Source organism: Musca domestica, unplaced genomic scaffold, assembly GCF_030504385.1.
Source record: "Musca domestica strain aabys unplaced genomic scaffold, Musca_domestica.polishedcontigs.V.1.1 5, whole genome shotgun sequence".
Classification (NCBI taxonomy): Eukaryota; Metazoa; Arthropoda; class Insecta; order Diptera; family Muscidae; genus Musca; species Musca domestica.
This window is the reverse complement of record NW_026712346.1, coordinates 8164411-8182975: the sequence shown is the minus strand read 5'-3', so window position 1 is coordinate 8182975 and position 18565 is coordinate 8164411. Positions and strand designations below refer to the sequence as shown.

At 37.5% G+C, this 18565-nt stretch overlaps 2 protein-coding genes and 1 pseudogene across 2 annotated transcripts; all 3 read right to left on the bottom strand.

The window, feature by feature from the left end:
• Positions 1 to 4858: 4858 nt before the first annotated feature.
• Positions 4859 to 6142, bottom strand: LOC101899884 (2-oxoisovalerate dehydrogenase subunit beta, mitochondrial). Its single transcript, XM_059128035.1, is given in 4 exon segments — positions 4859 to 5181; positions 5244 to 5336; positions 5394 to 5837; positions 5839 to 6142. Coding segments are annotated over 4 exon segments (1044 nt in total). The 5' UTR covers positions 6118 to 6142; the 3' UTR covers positions 4859 to 4953.
• Positions 6143 to 10104: 3962 nt separating this feature from the next.
• LOC131804804 (2-oxoisovalerate dehydrogenase subunit beta, mitochondrial-like) lies at positions 10105 to 13509 on the bottom strand (annotated as a pseudogene).
• Positions 13510 to 13952: 443 nt separating this feature from the next.
• On the bottom strand, positions 13953 to 15786 carry LOC131800569 (2-oxoisovalerate dehydrogenase subunit beta, mitochondrial-like). The gene is made up of 3 exons (XM_059128034.1): positions 14900 to 15786; positions 14750 to 14842; positions 13953 to 14687 (listed from the first exon to the last, which is right to left on the bottom strand). The coding sequence occupies exons 1-3, from the start codon at positions 15674 to 15676 to the stop codon at positions 14460 to 14462; spliced, it is 1098 nt and encodes a 365-aa protein (XP_058984017.1). The 5' UTR covers positions 15677 to 15786; the 3' UTR covers positions 13953 to 14459.
• Positions 15787 to 18565: the final 2779 nt, after the last annotated feature.

Below are 18565 nucleotides of genomic sequence, written 5' to 3'. Positions count from 1 at the left end.
TACGAACTACAAATACGAACTTTTAAATAATTCCGGTAAATAATGTCCCTAAAATCGTGGAAATACCGAATATCGGGAGGTACCGTTATATGGGGGCTATGCGAAAACGTAGACCGACCATTTACGAACTTTACCTGCCTACTGGTAAACTATGCATGTATGCAAAAATTTAGCCTTCTATCTCAATTCGTTCGAAAGATAGCATGATTACAACAGACAGAGAGACAGACGGTGTAGTGTGTCACCATCACATTATGTTGCCATGCATTTTGATATTCAGTATTTTGTTTTGTTGAGTTGGTCAGTGCCACAACGAGTTCATTGCTTTCATTGTTTCTTTGTTTTTCAGAGCGCTGCTCATATGAAGTTCATTGCTTTATGCTTACTCATATGTTGGGCGACAGTTTAGAGTTTCCAATTGGAAACTCAAATACTATTGTAATGAATCAGAGTTCGGCCAATGGGAATGAAGAATATCCCAATAGTAAATTTGATTGAGTGAAATTCCAAAATATGAATATGAATGAAAATATGAAATGCATGACAACATATGTAAAAACATCACATACACACATACAAATATACTCAATTGTAAAATAGCTTTGTAAGAACTCTTTTCTGATTGGTTAACAGAAAAGAGTATTGAGTGATATCTAGATTTAAGAATTTTTGTTAGAATTAAGAATTTTATTATAAATACGAAAAGGCAAAATAAAGAAGTCAGACTTGTGCTGACAACCATCAAGCTTGCTCCATTAGCAAAGCCAACAAAACATAAAGTCTCAATTTATTACATGGCGATCCTGCCAAATCTTGCTCTTTAGTCAGCAAGTATCCTGCGTTCCATCCGCAGTTCCTGCGTTCTATCCGCAGTTGAAAAAAAAAAAAAAAAAACAAAACATTTTTTTTTTTTCTTTGAAGACACTGCCATACTGTCCGGGCAGTCCGATCCAAGCCGTGGATCGTGGATTTGAAAACACTTAATGTCGGGACCGCAGCCACTAACCATAGATGAATATAGGAAGAGAAACAGACTGATTAGGACAGAGGATGAAATAAAGATCCCGAAGGTGAGCAGACCAAGGACGAGAGGAGGCTACACGTGGAGACTAAAAAAAAGAAAGAGCTCTCCTGATACGGGAGATAAATGCTGATCCGCCACCTCCCTGGGAACGTGCTTCCAGGCTCTGAGCACGCATCGATGAGATAGATTTCCTCTTAAGGAACTATCTCAGCACCAGAAATCAGAAGAATAAATAAAACGCTGCATCAATTTGCAGACGTTAGGACCAGTAAGCGCGTTGCGCTCGTGGTCAACAGACTATAATTTTTTTTTTTTTTTTTAAAAAAAAAACCCCAATAACAAAAAAAATATAATATGACTTCATTAAAAATTAAATAAAAACAAAAAAGAAAAATATTATGAGTTTATGAAAACAAAAATATATATGGAAAAATATGTGCAAAATGGTAAAGAAATACGTATCTTCATGCGATTTGTGCCAAAGAAATAAACAGATTAGACATACCAAAGAACCATTAATGAAAACTGATACGCCATTAAGCAGTTTTGATACAGTGGTAATTGACACTGTAGGACCGTTGAGACCCTCAGATAATTATAGATATATTTTAACTATGCAATGTGAATTAACGAAATATATAATAGCAGTACCAATGCAGACAAAAGAAGCTAAATCAATAGCTAGAAGTTTAAATGAACATTTAATATTAAAGTACGGAATATTTAAGACTCTAAAATCTGACAGAGGCTCAGAATTTGTTAATGAACTGATGGATGAGATGTGTAAACTGTTGAATATTGAACAGAAATTTTCCACACCTTACCATCATGAAACAGTAGGTTCAGTAGAAAGAAATCATAGAGTCCTAAATGAATATTTCCTTACTTTTGTTAATAATGATAATTGGAGTGAATGGATACCGTATTATGCTTTTGCATACAACATAACGCCACATGTTGACACAGGGTATTCACCATTTGAATTAATTTTCGGAAAATTACCAACAATGCCAGGCGAAAAAGTAATGAATAATGAACAAATATATGATACAGAAAATTATGCTAAGGAAATGAAGCTTAGGTTAAGAATTTCATTAAAGAATGCTAGGAATATAATTGAACAGACTAAAATTAAGAGAAGTTTAAATTCATTAAGTAATACAAATATAATAGATATTAAAATAGGAGATTTAGTTTTAGTTAAAAAGGAGAGTAGAAGAAAAAATGAATCACCTTATCATGGTCCATATGAAGTAATCAATATTGAAAATTTAAATGTAACTATAAGAATTAATAACAAAGAGAAAATATTTCATAAGAATTTGTTAAAGAAATATCAAAACTAATCTTAAGCCAAAATATTTTTAAACAAAACACTTAATATGTATGAATGTAACAAAAAATATTTTATTATCAGATACAAAAAAAAAAAAAAAAAAGGAACAAAGAAAAAATACTTAGCCCACTTAAGATCATATTCAATGAAAATAATTATGTAACTACTTATAAAAAAAAAAAAGAAAAAAAGAAACAAAAATTATGTGTTACTTGAAACCTGAACAATTTGTCATAAAATGTACACAATTTGTTTATGCACACAAAAAAAAATTGTATACATTTCTTTTAAGGGTGAGGGTGTAGTGTGTCACCATCACATTATGTTGCCATGCATTTTGATATTCAGTATTTTGTTTTGTTGAGTTGGTCAGTGCCACAACGAGTTCATTGCTTTCATTGTTTCTTTGTTTTTCAGAGCGCTGCTCATATGAAGTTCATTGCTTTATGCTTACTCATATGTTGGGCGACAGTTTAGAGTTTCCAATTGGAAACTCAAATACTATTGTAATGAATCAGAGTTCGGCCAATGGGAATGAAGAATATCCCAATAGTAAATTTGATTGAGTGAAATTCCAAAATATGAATATGAATGAAAATATGAAATGCATGACAACATATGTAAAAACATCACATACACATACACACTTTGTAAGAACTCTTTTCTGATTGGTTAACAGAAAAGAGTATTGAGTGATATCTAGATTTAAGAATTTTTGTTAGAATTAAGAATTTTATTATAAATACGAAAAGGCAAAATAAAGAAGTCAGACTTGTGCTGACAACCATCAAGCTTGCTCCATTAGCAAAGCCAACAAAACATAAAGTCTCAATTTATTACAACGGACATCGCTAGATCGTCTTAAAATTTTACGCTGATCCAGAATATATATACTTTGTGGGGTCTATTATGAATATTTCGAGGAGTTACAAACGGAATGACAAAGTTAATATACCCTCCATAGAATGGTGGAGGGTAGAAAAGCGAAGCAATTTTCCTTTTGCCTGTAGATTTTTTGAAGAGATTTAAAAAACGCTACCAGAACTATCCGGAAGCGCGCAGCAGTTAATTTTTCGTTTGTCGTGTTCGCTCTTCGGTGGTTGAAGCGAGAATCTATGAAAATACTTATCCCACAAGATGTCGTATGACCGGTTATTGTAAAGGCGCGTGAATTGTAGAAACTGTAAATTTTTGGCAGGCATTTTTATTAAGATTATTTATTTATTTTTCTTTTTTTTTAAGCCAAAATAAAATTGAATTTATTTGTTTCCCTTTCGAGATGAGCTTAATTATCTGAAGTTTACATAAAAGAAGCTACTATGAGACGCGTTTCGATGTTGGTTAAATGGTTTATAAGACAAATTTAGTGTAGATGATGGCTTTCAAGGGTCGTTTTTTTTTGGATATTAGTATCTATTTCAAATTTACTGCGAAATCTGTACTCAGCGAACCAAATGTCAGACGTCCGTTTTGTCCGACGTGTTGGGCCAACGTATGCCTGAATTGGGCTTAAGTTGAGCTTAGGGGCTATGCTCGGATTGACCTGAAATTTTTACCACGTGTAGATCTTTTTAACCAGATTGCAGCAACTTAATTTTTTGGAAGTTCGGATACAAGAAAATTTGTATTTTTGTACCGGAACTTTTTGAAAAACCCATAAAAATCGAAAATGGGCCCATGCATACTGCACGGTAGTCTACACTCTGGCATTTCCAAAATGCTGCCAAAAGTATTGATATCTCTTGTAGTTCCGAAGATAGTGTTGCACATCATGAAATTTATGTATCTAATTTTTATTGCTTTATATTTCGGAAGATATTGACTTTAAAATCGAATTCCGATTATTTCCAAAAGTTATAAATTTTAGAGAAGCGTAGAAACACTCAAGCCCCGGCCGAAGTCTGGCGACTTACAAAAATTACAATGTTTAGAAAAACAATGGATCGCGTAGTCGGTGTTGGACATACCCCAGGGGAGAAAATCTCAAACCCCCATGTGATACCATTTTGATTTTGGCAAGAATATAGGTTATAATGTAGCATGTAGATCTTAATACCCCATATTGGGTCCATTTTTGAGTTTTTAAGTACTGGTATAAAAATACCAATTTTCTTGCATTACCGGTTCCAATAACCATATGATAACTTGTTGGAGAGGTAATTCCATAAAAATGATACCCATTTGTAGAACCGGATAAAAACAGGATGTTGTATTCGAACTTTCGGGCCAAATAAATGGGTATTTTCCCTATGAAAAAAATTACTATACTAAAATTTCAAAATGATCCAAGCATAGCCCCTAAACTCAACTTGCTGCTTTTCTTATTGCATAGGTCGGTTAAGAACTCGATTTTGCATCCGAACTTTCGGGTCGAATAAAATATTACTTTGCCGTAATCACTTATGTCTACCAATTATAAAAAATTAAAATCGTCCGAACATAGCTCATAAACTAAACTTGCTTCAAATCAGACCATAAATTAAAAATAAAATAAATAATTCGTATATAAATATATAAACAACGTAGTGTATATTTGTAAATAAATGCATCGGTTACCTTAACAAAATAAAATTTGTTAAATTTTTAACATTATTCAATAATTCATCAATTACTTAATTGCACTAAGGCATCGTAATTTGTTTGGTAGGTAGAATGGTTCAAATACATGAGGAAATGGTGTATCCCATCCTGTTACACGTTTAACTGGAGCTTCTAAGTGCAGGAAACACTTATCTTGGATATAGGCTGCAATTTCCGAACCAAAGCCCTGTGTTAATGGAGCTTCGTGAGAAACAACGACACGACCAGTTTTTTTTACAGACTAAAATTATATTTCTACATTAGCAAAATATTTTTGTAAGTTTTACCATAATTTTGTCTTACGTTTGCGATTGTCTCCCTATCCCATGGCAAAATGGTTACCAAATCAATAACCTCGCAATCCACATTCAACTCTTTTTTAGCCAAATCGGCAACCTGCATAAGAAAGAGTTTTATATATTTTATTCAATGGAAATTATGAAAAGCAATTACCTCCAACAACACGTGAACTTGCGTACCCCAACCAATGAGTGTAATATCACTACCTTTACGTAAAATATCTGCTTGTCCAATTTCGGAAACATAACTTCCAACGGGCACTTGCTCAACAGCAGCTCGATACAAAGTTTTAGGCTCAAAAACAATACACGGGTTTTTATCTTTATTGCAAGCCAATAACAATCCTTTCGCTTTGATTGGCCCTCGAGGAACCACAACCTTTAAACAAGGAGTGTGTGCAAAATAGGCTTCAGGGCTTTGACTATGATAAAGTGCGCCATGACAAACAGGCACACGGAATGTTAAAGATCCACAATCGAATATGCCTCCACTTCGATAACGATATTTTGCTGCTTCGTTTACAATAGTAAATGCTTGGAATATATAGTCAGCGAATTGTATTTCCGCTATTGCTGTCGCAACACCGAAAGCGAAACCCAGCTATGCCTTGTTGGCACAAAGGAATATTAAAAACTCCATCTTTCCCATACTTATCACGAAGATTTATTGAACATCTAAAAACACCACCAAAGCCAAAATCCTTACCAAAAAGTAAAACACTAGGATCTTCCAGTACGAAATTTAAACGATTCCGGTGAATAATGTTGCTGAAATCATCAAAATACCGAATATCGGGAGGTACCGTTATCTGGGGATTATACGAAGACTTGGACCTGCGTAAAATACAAAAATTGTTGTCATAGGCTGTAGTACCCATTACGAACTACAAATACGAACTTTTAAATAATTCCGGTAAATAATGTCCCTAAAATCGTGGCAATACCGAATATCGGGAGGTACCGTTATATGGGGGATAAGCGAAAACGTAGACCGACCATTTACGAACTTTACCTGCCTACTGGTAAACTATGCATGTATGCAAAAATTTAGCCTTCTATCTCAATTCGTTCGAAAGATGATTACAATATTACAATTACAGACAGACATGACAGACGTGATTACAATAGACAGACAGACGGACATCGCTAGATCGTCTTAAAATTTTACGCTGATCCAGAATATATAAACTTTGCGGAGTCTATTATGAATATTTCGAGGAGTTACAAACGGAATGACAAAGTTAATATATCCTCCATAATATGGTGGAGGGTAGAAAAGCGAAGCACTTTTCCTTCTGCTTGTAGATTTTCTCAAGAAATTTAAAAAACGCTACCAGAACTATCCAGAAGCGCGCAACAGTTAATTTTTCGTTTGTCGTGTTCGCTCTTCGGTGGTTGAAGCGAGAATCTATGAAAATACTTATCCCACAAGATGTCGTTGTTGTTGTAGCAGCTCATACATCTGTGTTCGTTCGGTTTCCATTTTCTGACTCAGTTCAATCAGGTTCTGCCTCTAAGTCCAGTCTCAAAAAGGATGCAACCTGTATGGGTTGTGTCCATAACGAGACTGGAGTTAGGTGAGTAGGCTTGGCTGGGCAGCGAAATAAGTGCAGCGTGTCATGTGGGCCTGTGCAACATGCTGGGCAGATGTTCTGCACGTCGCCGTTGATCCGGGCCCAGTAGGAATTTAGGCGGCTGCACCATCCGGATCGTAATTGAGCCAAGACTACTCGGGTTTGTCTGGGCAGCTCTCGTTCTTCAGCTGCGACGGGAGGGGGATGGTCTCCTAGCACAGTATTCACTCTATATCCTTCAATGGCTTCTGAGACCGCATTAGAGTGAATACTATTCACTCCCGCTTGATAGGCCTGTTGATCTAGAGGCTCTCTCTTATACCTCTGTACCTCTCTCTCTAGATCATGAAGGTCTTTCCTAACGTGCCTGGGCGGAGGTTGCCTATCCACAAGATGGTGATTTGGATGGCTTTGTCTATGACACCCAAGAAGGTATTGCATTGACAGCATTTTGTTATGCTGTCGCACCGATAAGACCTTCGCCTCCTCATGTAGGTGATCGACAGGTGTCATGAGAAGGCACCCTGTTGCGGTTTTAAGGGCGGCATTCTGGCAGGACTGAACATTTTTCCACTGCGTAGCACTGACGTTGGCGGACCACACTGGAGCCGCATAGTTTACCACAGACCGGCCTATCGCGTTGTAAGAGGTCCACAAGGTTTCCTTATCAGCTCCCCAAGTACTGCCGGCTAGAGACTTGGGGACCTTGTTCCTACTTCTAATCTTGTCGCAGATAGCTGTGGTATGCGCGGACGACTTAAAGAGGCTATCGAATGTGACCCCTAATACCTTGGGGTAGTTGGTGGTCGGAATAATAACACCATCGACCTGCACATTCAAGGATAGCCACATCTCCGCAGTCCATGTGGTGAAAAGTGTGGCCGTCGACTTAGTGGCGGATATCTTCATATTCCTCGCAGTGAAAAAGGCAGTAAGATCAACAAGGTAAGCGTTTAACCGATCGCAAATGTCATCAATAATGGGTCCGGACGCCACGAGCGTACAATCATCTGCGTACGTTATAATCTCTATGCCGTCTGGAGGGCGTGGAATTTCAGAAAGGTAGAGGTTAAACAGTTAAACACAACTGTGTTTAACTCTACGGATGCTCGACTTCTTGTTTCTGAATTCCACGTACGAATGGCGTCCACACATGTAGTTTACTATCCAACGTTTCAAACTTGGCCGGAGGGTGGTGCGCTCAATGTCCTCGAACAGTGTGGCATGATTGACTGTATCAAAGGCTTTTGATAAATCAAGTGCCACCATAACTGTTCTATCGCACGGCCTGTTCTGGTTGAGACCTCTGCTGACATGTGTGGAAATGGCGTGTAAAGCTGTTGTTGTGCTATGCAATTTTCGGAATCCGTGTTTATGATCGGCTACTGGGAAACACTCTCTTATGCTGGGGAGGAGTAAAGCCTCAAGCGTCTTTGCTACTGGTGACAAAAGCGATATCGGCCTGTATGAATCACTTTAGCTGGCATCCTTTCCTGGCTTCAGTAGCGGGACCACCCTGCCCATTTTCCAGCATCGGGCATCGGGAACTACTAGGGTGGCTAACGACAGATTGAGAAGCTTTGTAAGATACTCAACTCCTGGTTCATCCAGTTGCTTCAACATCGCCATTGAGATTCCGTCAGGATCAAGCGCTTTGGATGACTTTGCGCTCCTGATGAACTGTGCAACATCTGCCAACGTAAATTGTGGTGGTACCTCCTCGGCTGGAAGGGATCGTACACGGCGTAGGATCCTTCTCTTCGCCCTGTCACTCTCGGGGTGCTCTACAAACTGCCGGTTAAAATAACATGCGCACCTCTTCGGATCTGTCACTTCTACGCCGTTAAATGAGACAGATGTCCGATCGTCCTTTTTTCCAGGGTTCGAAAGCGACTTAACCTTTGCCCACAATTTACTCGTTCCGGTACCGATGTTGCAATGCTTCAGATGTTCTATCCACTTTTTCCGCTTATGCTCACCTACTAACCTGTTTACATCCAGAGTAAGTTCCCTGACTCTGGGGTTGTTAGGATTAGTACGGCGAAGCTCATCTCGCTCGTTTGCTAATCCCGCTGCCTCTGCTGGGAAATTTGGTCTTATTTCAGGTATTCGACCAGCAGGTATATAGCGAGCGGCTGCAGCTTTGATGATGTCCCGGAAACACCTATCTGCTACTTGAACATCAGATTGGTTGGGCAGTTCTCTGAAGCGGCGATTGGTATACTCTCTGAATTCTTGCCAATTAGCTTTTCCGTGGTTAAGGAAAGTGCGGCGTTCAGAGTCAATGAAGTCGGGTGGTCTATTGATGGCGATAATAATGGGGAGGTGGTCTGAGCCTAGAGAAATGACTGATTGCCAAGTTACGTCATTCGTCAGACCTGGGGACACGATGGATATGTCCGGAGAACTGTGGCAGTCTCCCCTTATTCTGATGGGTGCGTCCTCATTCACTGTGCAAAACGTGGAGCTATCAATTTGCTCAGCCAGCGCCATGCCTCTCTGGTCATTACCTAGAACGGAATGCCATAATTCATGATGGACATTGAAATCCCCTAGCACCAGACGGTTATTGCCTACCAGTAGTGAACTGATTTTAGGCATATAACGTGGGGCACATCTATTTAACGGCGGAATGTACACGTTGAGCACCTCTACCTCGGCGGTTCCACACTTGACCGCTACCCCCATACATTCCATGTACGGGTCACTAGAGTCAAGCTCAGGCGAGATAGGTCTGTACTGGACAGAGCGGTGCAGTAGGAACGCTAATCCTCCACCTCTGGAGCGATCCTTCCTCAGTACGTTGTATCCATCACAACTTTGAAGCCTGCAGGTGGTACTCAGCTTCGTTTCCTGGATCGCTGCGACCTTGATGTTCTTCCGACTCATAAAGCTTACAATTTCGTTGATCTTACCTCTGAGACCATCACAATTAAATTGGAGAAATGATGCATTATCCGGAACCTGAACAGCAATGTGTGGCGTCAACTGCTGCGTAGATTGCTGTTGAGGAGATTACGGGGGAGTCTCATATTGCGACGACGATGAGGACGCCGAAGATGAAGACTCACTGGGGTCTACATTGACGCAGCAGGAAGCAATGTAGTCCCTATCGCTATACTCCTGTATCCGGTTTAGGCCGGAACAATTCCGGAAATGCACCCACTCCATGCATCCGTTGCACCTCACCGAAACCGTTCTGTGGTGGATGCGATTACGACAAACGGAGCAGAACCATGGTCCGGGGTTGGTCTCGATCCCGGCTCGAACCAAGAGAAGACGGAGCAAACATTCCGGGTAATGTTGCTCCCACATCAGAAAAATGGACGAACACGAACATGTATTTGCTGGGTTGGCGGCCCCTGGTCGGAGAAATGTGCCTCCGAGTCAATCAGGTACATAGAACCGGCCGCCGTGAGATTGACCGTATAACCGGTTATTGTAAATGGCGCGTGAATTGTAGAAACTGTAAATTTTTGGACGGCATTTTTATTAAGATTTTTTATTTATTTTTCTTTTTTTTTGTAAACCAAAATAAAATTGAATTTATTTGTTTCCCTTTCGAGATGAGCTTAATTATCTGAAGTTTACAAAAAGGGAACTACTATGAGACGCGTTTCGATGTTGGTTAAATGGTTTATAAGACAAATTTAGTGTAGATGGCTTTCAAATTTCGTTTCCTTTTTTTGGATAATAGTATCTATTTCGAAGTTACTGCGAAATGCATAGGGAAATTGAACACCAAAACGTTGTCTGTACTCAGCGAACCAAATGTCAGACGTCCGTTTTGTCAGACGTGTTGGGCCAACGTATGCCTGAATTCGGCTTAAGTTGAGCTTAGGGGCTATGCTCGGATTGACCTGAAATTTTTACCACGTGTAGATCTGTTTAACCAAATTAATTTTTTGAAAGTTTGGATAAAGGAAAATACAAGAAAATGAGGGAATGGTGTATCCCATCCTGTTACAGGTTTAACTGGAGCTTCTAAGTACAGGAAACACTTATCTTGGATATAGGCAACAATTTTCGAACCAAAGCCCTGTGTTAACGGAGCTTCGTGAGAAACAATGACACGACCTGTTTTTACAGACTAGCCAAATCGGCAATCTGCATAGGAAAGGGTTTTATATATTTTATTCAATGGAAATTATAAAACGCAATTACCTCCAACAACACGTGAACTTGGGTACCCCAACCAATGAGTGTAATATCACTACCTTTACGTAAAATATCTGCTTGTCCAATTTCGGAAACATAACTTCCAACTGCCACTTGCTCAACAGCAGCTCGATACAAAGTTTTAGGCTCAAAAACAATACACGGGCTTATATCTTTAATGCAAGCCAATAACAATCCTTTCGCTTTGATTGGCCCTCGAGGAACCACAACCTTTAAACAAGGAGTGTGTGCAAAATAGGCTTCAGGGCTTTGACTATGATAAAGTGCGCCATGGCAAACAGCTCCACAAGGACGGGGAATGTTAAAGATCCACAATCGAATATGCCTCCACTTCGATAACGATATTTTGCTGCTTCGTTTACAATTTGATCAAATGCTTGGAATGTATAGTCAGCGAATTGTATTTCCGCTATTGCTGTCGCAACACCGATAGCGAAACCCAGCTATGCCTTGTTCGCACAAAGGAATATTAAAACCTCGATCTTTCCCATACTTATCACGAAGATTTATTGAACATCTAAAAACACCACCAAAGCCAACATCCTTACCAAAAAGTAAAACACTAGGCTCTTCCAGTACGAAATTTAAACGATTTCGGTGAATAATGTTGCTGAAATCATCAAAATACCGAATATCGGGAGGTACCGTTATCTGGGGGCCATACGAAGACTTGGACCTGCGTAAAATACAAAAATTGTTGTCATAGGCTGTAGTACCCATTACGAACTACAAATACGAACTTTTAAATAATTCCGGTAAATAATGTCCCTAAAATCGTGGAAATACCGAATATCGGGAGGTACCGTTATATGGGGGCTATGCGAAAACGTAGACCGACCATTTACGAACTTTACCTGCCTACTGGTAAACTATGCATGTATGCAAAAATTTAGCCTTCTATCTCAATTCGTTCGAAAGATAGCATGATTACAACAGACAGAGAGACAGACGGACATCGCTAGATCGTCTTAAAATTTTACGCTGATCCAGAATATATATACTTTGTGGGGTCTATTATGAATATTTCGAGGAGTTACAAACGGAATGACAAAGTTAATATACCCTCCATAGAATGGTGGAGGGTAGAAAAGCGAAGCAATTTTCCTTTTGCCTGTAGATTTTTTGAAGAGATTTAAAAAACGCTACCAGAACTATCCGGAAGCGCGCAGCAGTTAATTTTTCGTTTGTCGTGTTCGCTCTTCGGTGGTTGAAGCGAGAATCTATGAAAATACTTATCCCACAAGATGTCGTATGACCGGTTATTGTAAAGGCGCGTGAATTGTAGAAACTGTACATTTTTGGCAGGCATTTTTATTAAGATTATTTATTTATTTTTCTTTTTTTTTAAGCCAAAATAAAATTGAATTTATTTGTTTCCCTTTCGAGATGAGCTTAATTATCTGAAGTTTACATAAAAGAAGCTACTATGAGACGCGTTTCGATGTTGGTTAAATGGTTTATAAGACAAATTTAGTGTAGATGATGGCTTTCAAGGGTCGTTTTTTTTGGATATTAGTATCTATTTCAAATTTACTGCGAAATCTGTACTCAGCGAACCAAATGTCAGACGTCCGTTTTGTCCGACGTGTTGGGCCAACGTATGCCTGAATTGGGCTTAAGTTGAGCTTAGGGGCTATGCTCGGATGGACCTGAAATTTCTACCACGTGTAGATCTTTTTAACCAGATTGCAGCAACTTAATTTTTTGGAAGTTCGGATACAAGAAAATTTGTATTTTTGTACCGGAACTTTTTGCATCCGAACTTTCGGGTCGAATAAAATATTACTTTGCCGTAATCACTTATGTCTACCAATTATAAAAAATTAAAATCGTACGAACATAGCTCATAAACTAAACTTGCTTCAAATCAGACTATAAACTAAAAGTAAAATAAATAATTCGTATATAAATATATAAACAACGTAGGGCATAAGTTGAGTTTAGGGGCTATGCTTGGATTGACCTGAAAATTTTACCGCAGGTAGGTATTTGTAACCTGATTACGGCAATATAATTTTTTTGTGGGGGAAATACCCGGTTACCCGGTTATTCGACCCAAAAGTTCGGATACAACATCCGGTTTATATCCGGTTCTACGTAACCGATATCAATAATATGGGTATCATTTGAAAGCTATCCAACAAGTGGTCATATGACGGGGTAACTGGAACCTGTTTCGGAGAAATTTAGGAAAATGTGCATTTTTGTATGAGTAATTTTTGAAAAACCCATAAAAACTCGAAAATGGACCCATTATAGGGTCTTAAAATCTATACACAATATTATAGCTAACACTATTGCCTTTCCAAAATGGTGTCATATGTGTTGATATCTTTTGTAGTTCCGAAGATATTGACTTTTAAAGTCGTTACTTATGAAAGCAGTTTGAGTGAACCCAAGTTTTGTGTCGGGTTTAACGTTCTTGTTAATCTGCTTTGTTTTTAATTTGGTGTTGTTAGAATATTATGGATCGCGTAGTCGGTGTTGGACATATCCCAGAGGAGAAAATCTTAAGCCCCGGCCGAAGGCCGGCTGCTTACAAAAATAACAATTTTTAGAAAAACTATGGATCGCGTAGCCGGTGTTGGACATACCCCAGAGGAGAAAATCTTAAGCCCCAGCCGAAGCCCGGCTACTTTCGAAAACTACAGTTTTTAGGAAACTATTGATCGCGTAGCCGGTGTTGGACATACCCCAGAGGAGAAAATCTTAAGCCCCGGCCGAAGGCCGGCTACTTACAAAAATTACAATTTTTAGAAAAACTATGGATCGCGTAGCTGGTGTTGGACATACCCTAGAGGAGAAAATCTTAAGCCCCGGCCGAAGGCCGGCTACTTACAAAAATTACAATTTTTAGAAAAACTATGGATCGCGTAGCCGGTGTTGGACATACCCTAGAGGAGAAAATCTTAAGCCCCGGCCGAAGGCCGGCTACTTACAAAATGTACAATTTTTAGAAAAACTATGGATCGCGTAGCCGGTGTTGGACATACCGCAGAGGAGAAAATCTTAAGCCTCGGCCGAAGGCCGGTTGCTTAAAAAAGCTATAAAGGTCAAAGTCAAATGCATCTAGACTGGAGAAAAATATAATTTAATGAATTCTATCTCTTATATCCACGGAACCACAAAAGATATCAACACATATGACACCATTTTGGAAAGGCAATAGTGTTAGCTATAATATAGTGTATAGATTTTAAGACCCTATAATGGGTCCATTTTCGAGTTTTTATAGGTTTTTCAAAAAGTACTCATACAAAAATGCAAATTTTCCTAAATTTCATAAGCTTTCAAATGATACCCATTTCATTGCCGTAATCAGGTTACAAATACCTACCTGCGGTAAAATTTTCAAAATGATCCGAGCATAGCCCCTAAACTCAACTTGCTCCCAACGTAGTGTATATTTGTAAATAAATGCATCGGTTACCTTAACAAAATAAAATTTGTTAAATTTTTAACATGATTCAATAATTCATCAATTCCTTAATTGCACTAAGGCATCGTAATTTGTTTGGTAGGTAGAATGGTTCAAATACATGAGGAAATGGTGTATCCCATCCTGTTACACGTTTAACTGGAGCTTCTAAGTGCAGGAAACACTTATCTTGGATATAGGCTGCAATTTCCGAACCAAAGCCCTGTGTTAATGGAGCTTCGTGAGAAACAACGACACGACCAGTTTTTTTTACAGACTAAAATTATATTTCTACATTAGCAAAATATTTTTGTAAGTTTTACCATAATTTTGTCTTACGTTTGCGATTGTCTCCCTATCCCATGGCAAAATGGTTACCAAATCAATAACCTCGCAATCCACATTCAACTCTTTTTTAGCCAAATCGGCAACCTGCATAAGAAAGAGTTTTATATATTTTATTCAATGGAAATTATAAAACGCAATTACCTCCAACAACACGTGAACTTGCGTACCCCAACCAATGAGTGTAATATCACTACCTTTACGTAAAATATCTGCTTGTCCAATTTCGGAAACATAACTTCCAACGGGCACTTGCTCAACAGCAGCTCGATACAAAGTTTTAGGCTCAAAAACAATACACGGGTTTTTATCTTTAATGCAAGCCAATAACAATCCTTTCGCTTTGATTGGCCCTCGAGGAACCACAACCTTTAAACCAGGAGTGTGTGCAAAATAGGCTTCAGGGCTTTGACTATGATAAAGTGCGCCATGACCAACAGCTCCACAAGGCACACGGAATGTTAAAGATCCACAATCGAATATGCCTCCACTTCGATAACGATATTTTGCTGCTTCGTTTACAATTTGGTCAAATGCTGGAAATATATAGTCAGCGAATTGTATTTCCGCTATTGCTGTTGCCCCTGTATTCGCAACACCGATAGCAAACCCAGCTATGCCTTGTTCGCACAAAGGAGTATTAAAAACTCTATCTTTCCCATACTTATCACGAAGATTTATTGAACATCTAAAAACACCACCAAAGCCAACATCCTCACCAAAAAGTAAAGCACTTCCGTCCTCTTCCAAAGCATGATCCATGGCACTGTTTATAGCTTGGAACATGTTCATTTTCTGAACTCCGTGTGATGCTACTTTTTTTACATTTCGGTCAGGAAAATATGTGAAGTGTGAACGGGTCAGTGGAAGATTTTTAATGTTTTTAAAAAAAGTCAGCAAATTTTTGCTGTATTTGTTCATTTTTTCGTTTTAAAAATGTTTTTTGCAGTATGGGACTGATTGTTTAAAAGCACTCTATTTCATTCTTATGCAACAGGTTATAAGGGTTACCAATATGTTAGAATATTTTAATCAACCGACACGGATCTGCATTATTCATAACAGTCAAGGTAGATGTACTAGGTAATCGCATCAGCCCAGCTGACGGCACCATGAAATGTCAAAACAAATTGTTGTAATGAAGAATTCGCCCTAAATGAATGCAACAACAAATTTGTTTATGTTGTCTTCCCTAAAAGTACCTTTTTATAATATTTCAAATAATTTAAGAGCAAGTTTAGAGTAAAACCAGTAAAAAAATTAAAAGAAAATGAAGGAAGGAGGTTAGAATGGAGTGCAGCTTAAGAATTAAGTTAGCCTCAACATCTAAGATTTCCAAAGCACATCACGGGAAGTAGTGCAAGAATTCGACTCTTGCCATATGCAGTTCCGGAAAACTTGCGGTTTAAACCAGTAAAATATAGTCATTATACGTTTCTTGGTTTAAAAAATATCGCAATACTACAATTAATACTTATTTTACTCTTATTTGTTTTACAATAAAAACTTTTATTGCGACGTTCGTCTACGACGAGAGGCACACAAAATAAAATGTAAACAAACACCTCGTTTCTGATTGGTTGAAACAAATTTGCCGCAACCTTTAAATGTCATGGCGAATCTATGTTTTTCGCCTTAGATGCCAATTTTGACATTTGAGGGGACCACAAAAGTTACTTTGTTGTAGCAATTCGACGATGCGGTTACCTGTTAGATCTACCTTGATAACAGTGTTACTTAAATTTAACGCACACGGACAACGTAATTCACCACACAAGTTAAACACATGTACATATTTACACCAATGTTACCGAAATACGTCGAGTGTACGCCATTTTAAAGTTTAACCATTTCAACCATGGCCCAATTATAAAATCTTCCTTCGAGCGAATTAATCTAAAAACAGCTGTTATTTTACTAAATGAAATGTCAAAATTAATGCTTGAGGCGAAAATATTTATTTTCGCCTTGACAGAAGAATTTTGTGGCGAATACGTTTTTTGTATGTATAGCACATGATAGAAAAATACAGGTAGACGCATTGACGCAGTTGCTTGGACAATGAACTGACAAATTGACTTTGATATTAAAAATGTTGAATGAAAAATTGTTGATATTTGTAAAAATTGTTGAAAAATGCATATCATAACAACATCCGATTGGTGCCGTATAAGAAAAGTTATAAAATGTACGTATTTAAAAAAAATTAACAGTTTTGACATATCAATGTTCCCAAGCGTTGATGCCTCTACCTACATTCTTCTACCATGGTATAACAGCTCTACTGCATTGTAGATATGTAAAAAAAATTTAAATGTGTTTTTTATTTTAAAAAAATAAGTTTATTTTATAAATTTTCTTATACGACACCAAACGTAGGTTGTTGATATGTAATTTTCAAAAATTTTAGAAAATTTGAAGGTAGGGCTATGATACTATATGATTTTAATTTTTTTATTTTCATGGCTTAATATGTCATATTTATTTGTTTATGTATGTGTTTTTTTTTTTTTTCAATAACAAAAAAATTTTTCAGAAAACATTCAAATTCGAGTGTTTTCAAAATGTTTATTTCAACGTATGCATCGACAAAATCTAGAGTTTTTGTAGCGAAATAATCCTTTAGAGATATGTAGTACATAATTTTGAAAAGAAGTGTTAACCTTTCATTTAGTTATCGCGGTTTTCAATTATTTATTCAAAATAAATGCAACAAGTTGTTTGATTTTTTTTGTTTTGATACTAATTCTGACATTACAAGCCAAACAGGTAGACCTCTATACTTGCAATTTTTTGAAAGTTGGCCTACCTTCTCTTCATTGTACCATGGCTGAAAGAACAAAGAATATTGAAATTTTTTAAATTGTGGACACATATGTATATTCTTTTGCTTGGTGGCACAATTACCAAAGTAGTCTTATGCAGACGTACGATTACATGAATCATGGTAGAATAATACAGGTAACAGCAAGTGTTGCTGTACAACAAACGTAACAACAACCACATACAAGTTTTATTATGTAGGTAATACAACTGTCAGATTTTTATGTCCAAAAATGTAATGTAAACAAAACAATACATTTTCAATAAACTATTTCAATTTACAAAAATTTTCATTTTTAGAATTTGGATTATTAAATTATAATGCAGAAGAATATTTCTTAACATATGCTATGCTTCATAGCATTCCTCAGAATGTATAGTTGTTAGCTGTATATCCAATCTTTCAACACTTCAAGCAATTGCTAGAAAATGGTGATAAAAGCAACATTCCTTTGAAATTGAAACCAAACTGCATATATACATAAATATACGACTATAATTGAATATACGACTATATTACCTAAAGTGTTGTCGCTGTTCCTTAACCGCTCACATTGCCCTACAGTTAACTTGTGTATCAAAGAAGTGTATACCTACTGTATATCCAGAATCGAATTTGACAGTAGTATTAGTACTGAGTCAAATCAGCTGAGTTTTGCTGCTACATGTAGTAATTATACCATGTTTCTAAAATTCCAGGGACCAAAAAAATATTTATTCTACCTCTGCAACTGTGTAATGAGTAAACCAATCTGTTCTCTTCTTTTGCAAACTCAAATTTAAAAATATAATATTTGCTAAAGGGCTAATGACAAGCTTTTTTATGTTTGAAACTTTAAGACAATTAAGACTATACCCTTATACTATGACTAAGGGCATTATATCGATTTATGTGCCTGATCCTCCCAATAATACGATGGCTTACCATACAAAATTAAATCAACTTAAAACTTGCATTTGTTTTATATCTAATGTTAAATCGAAATA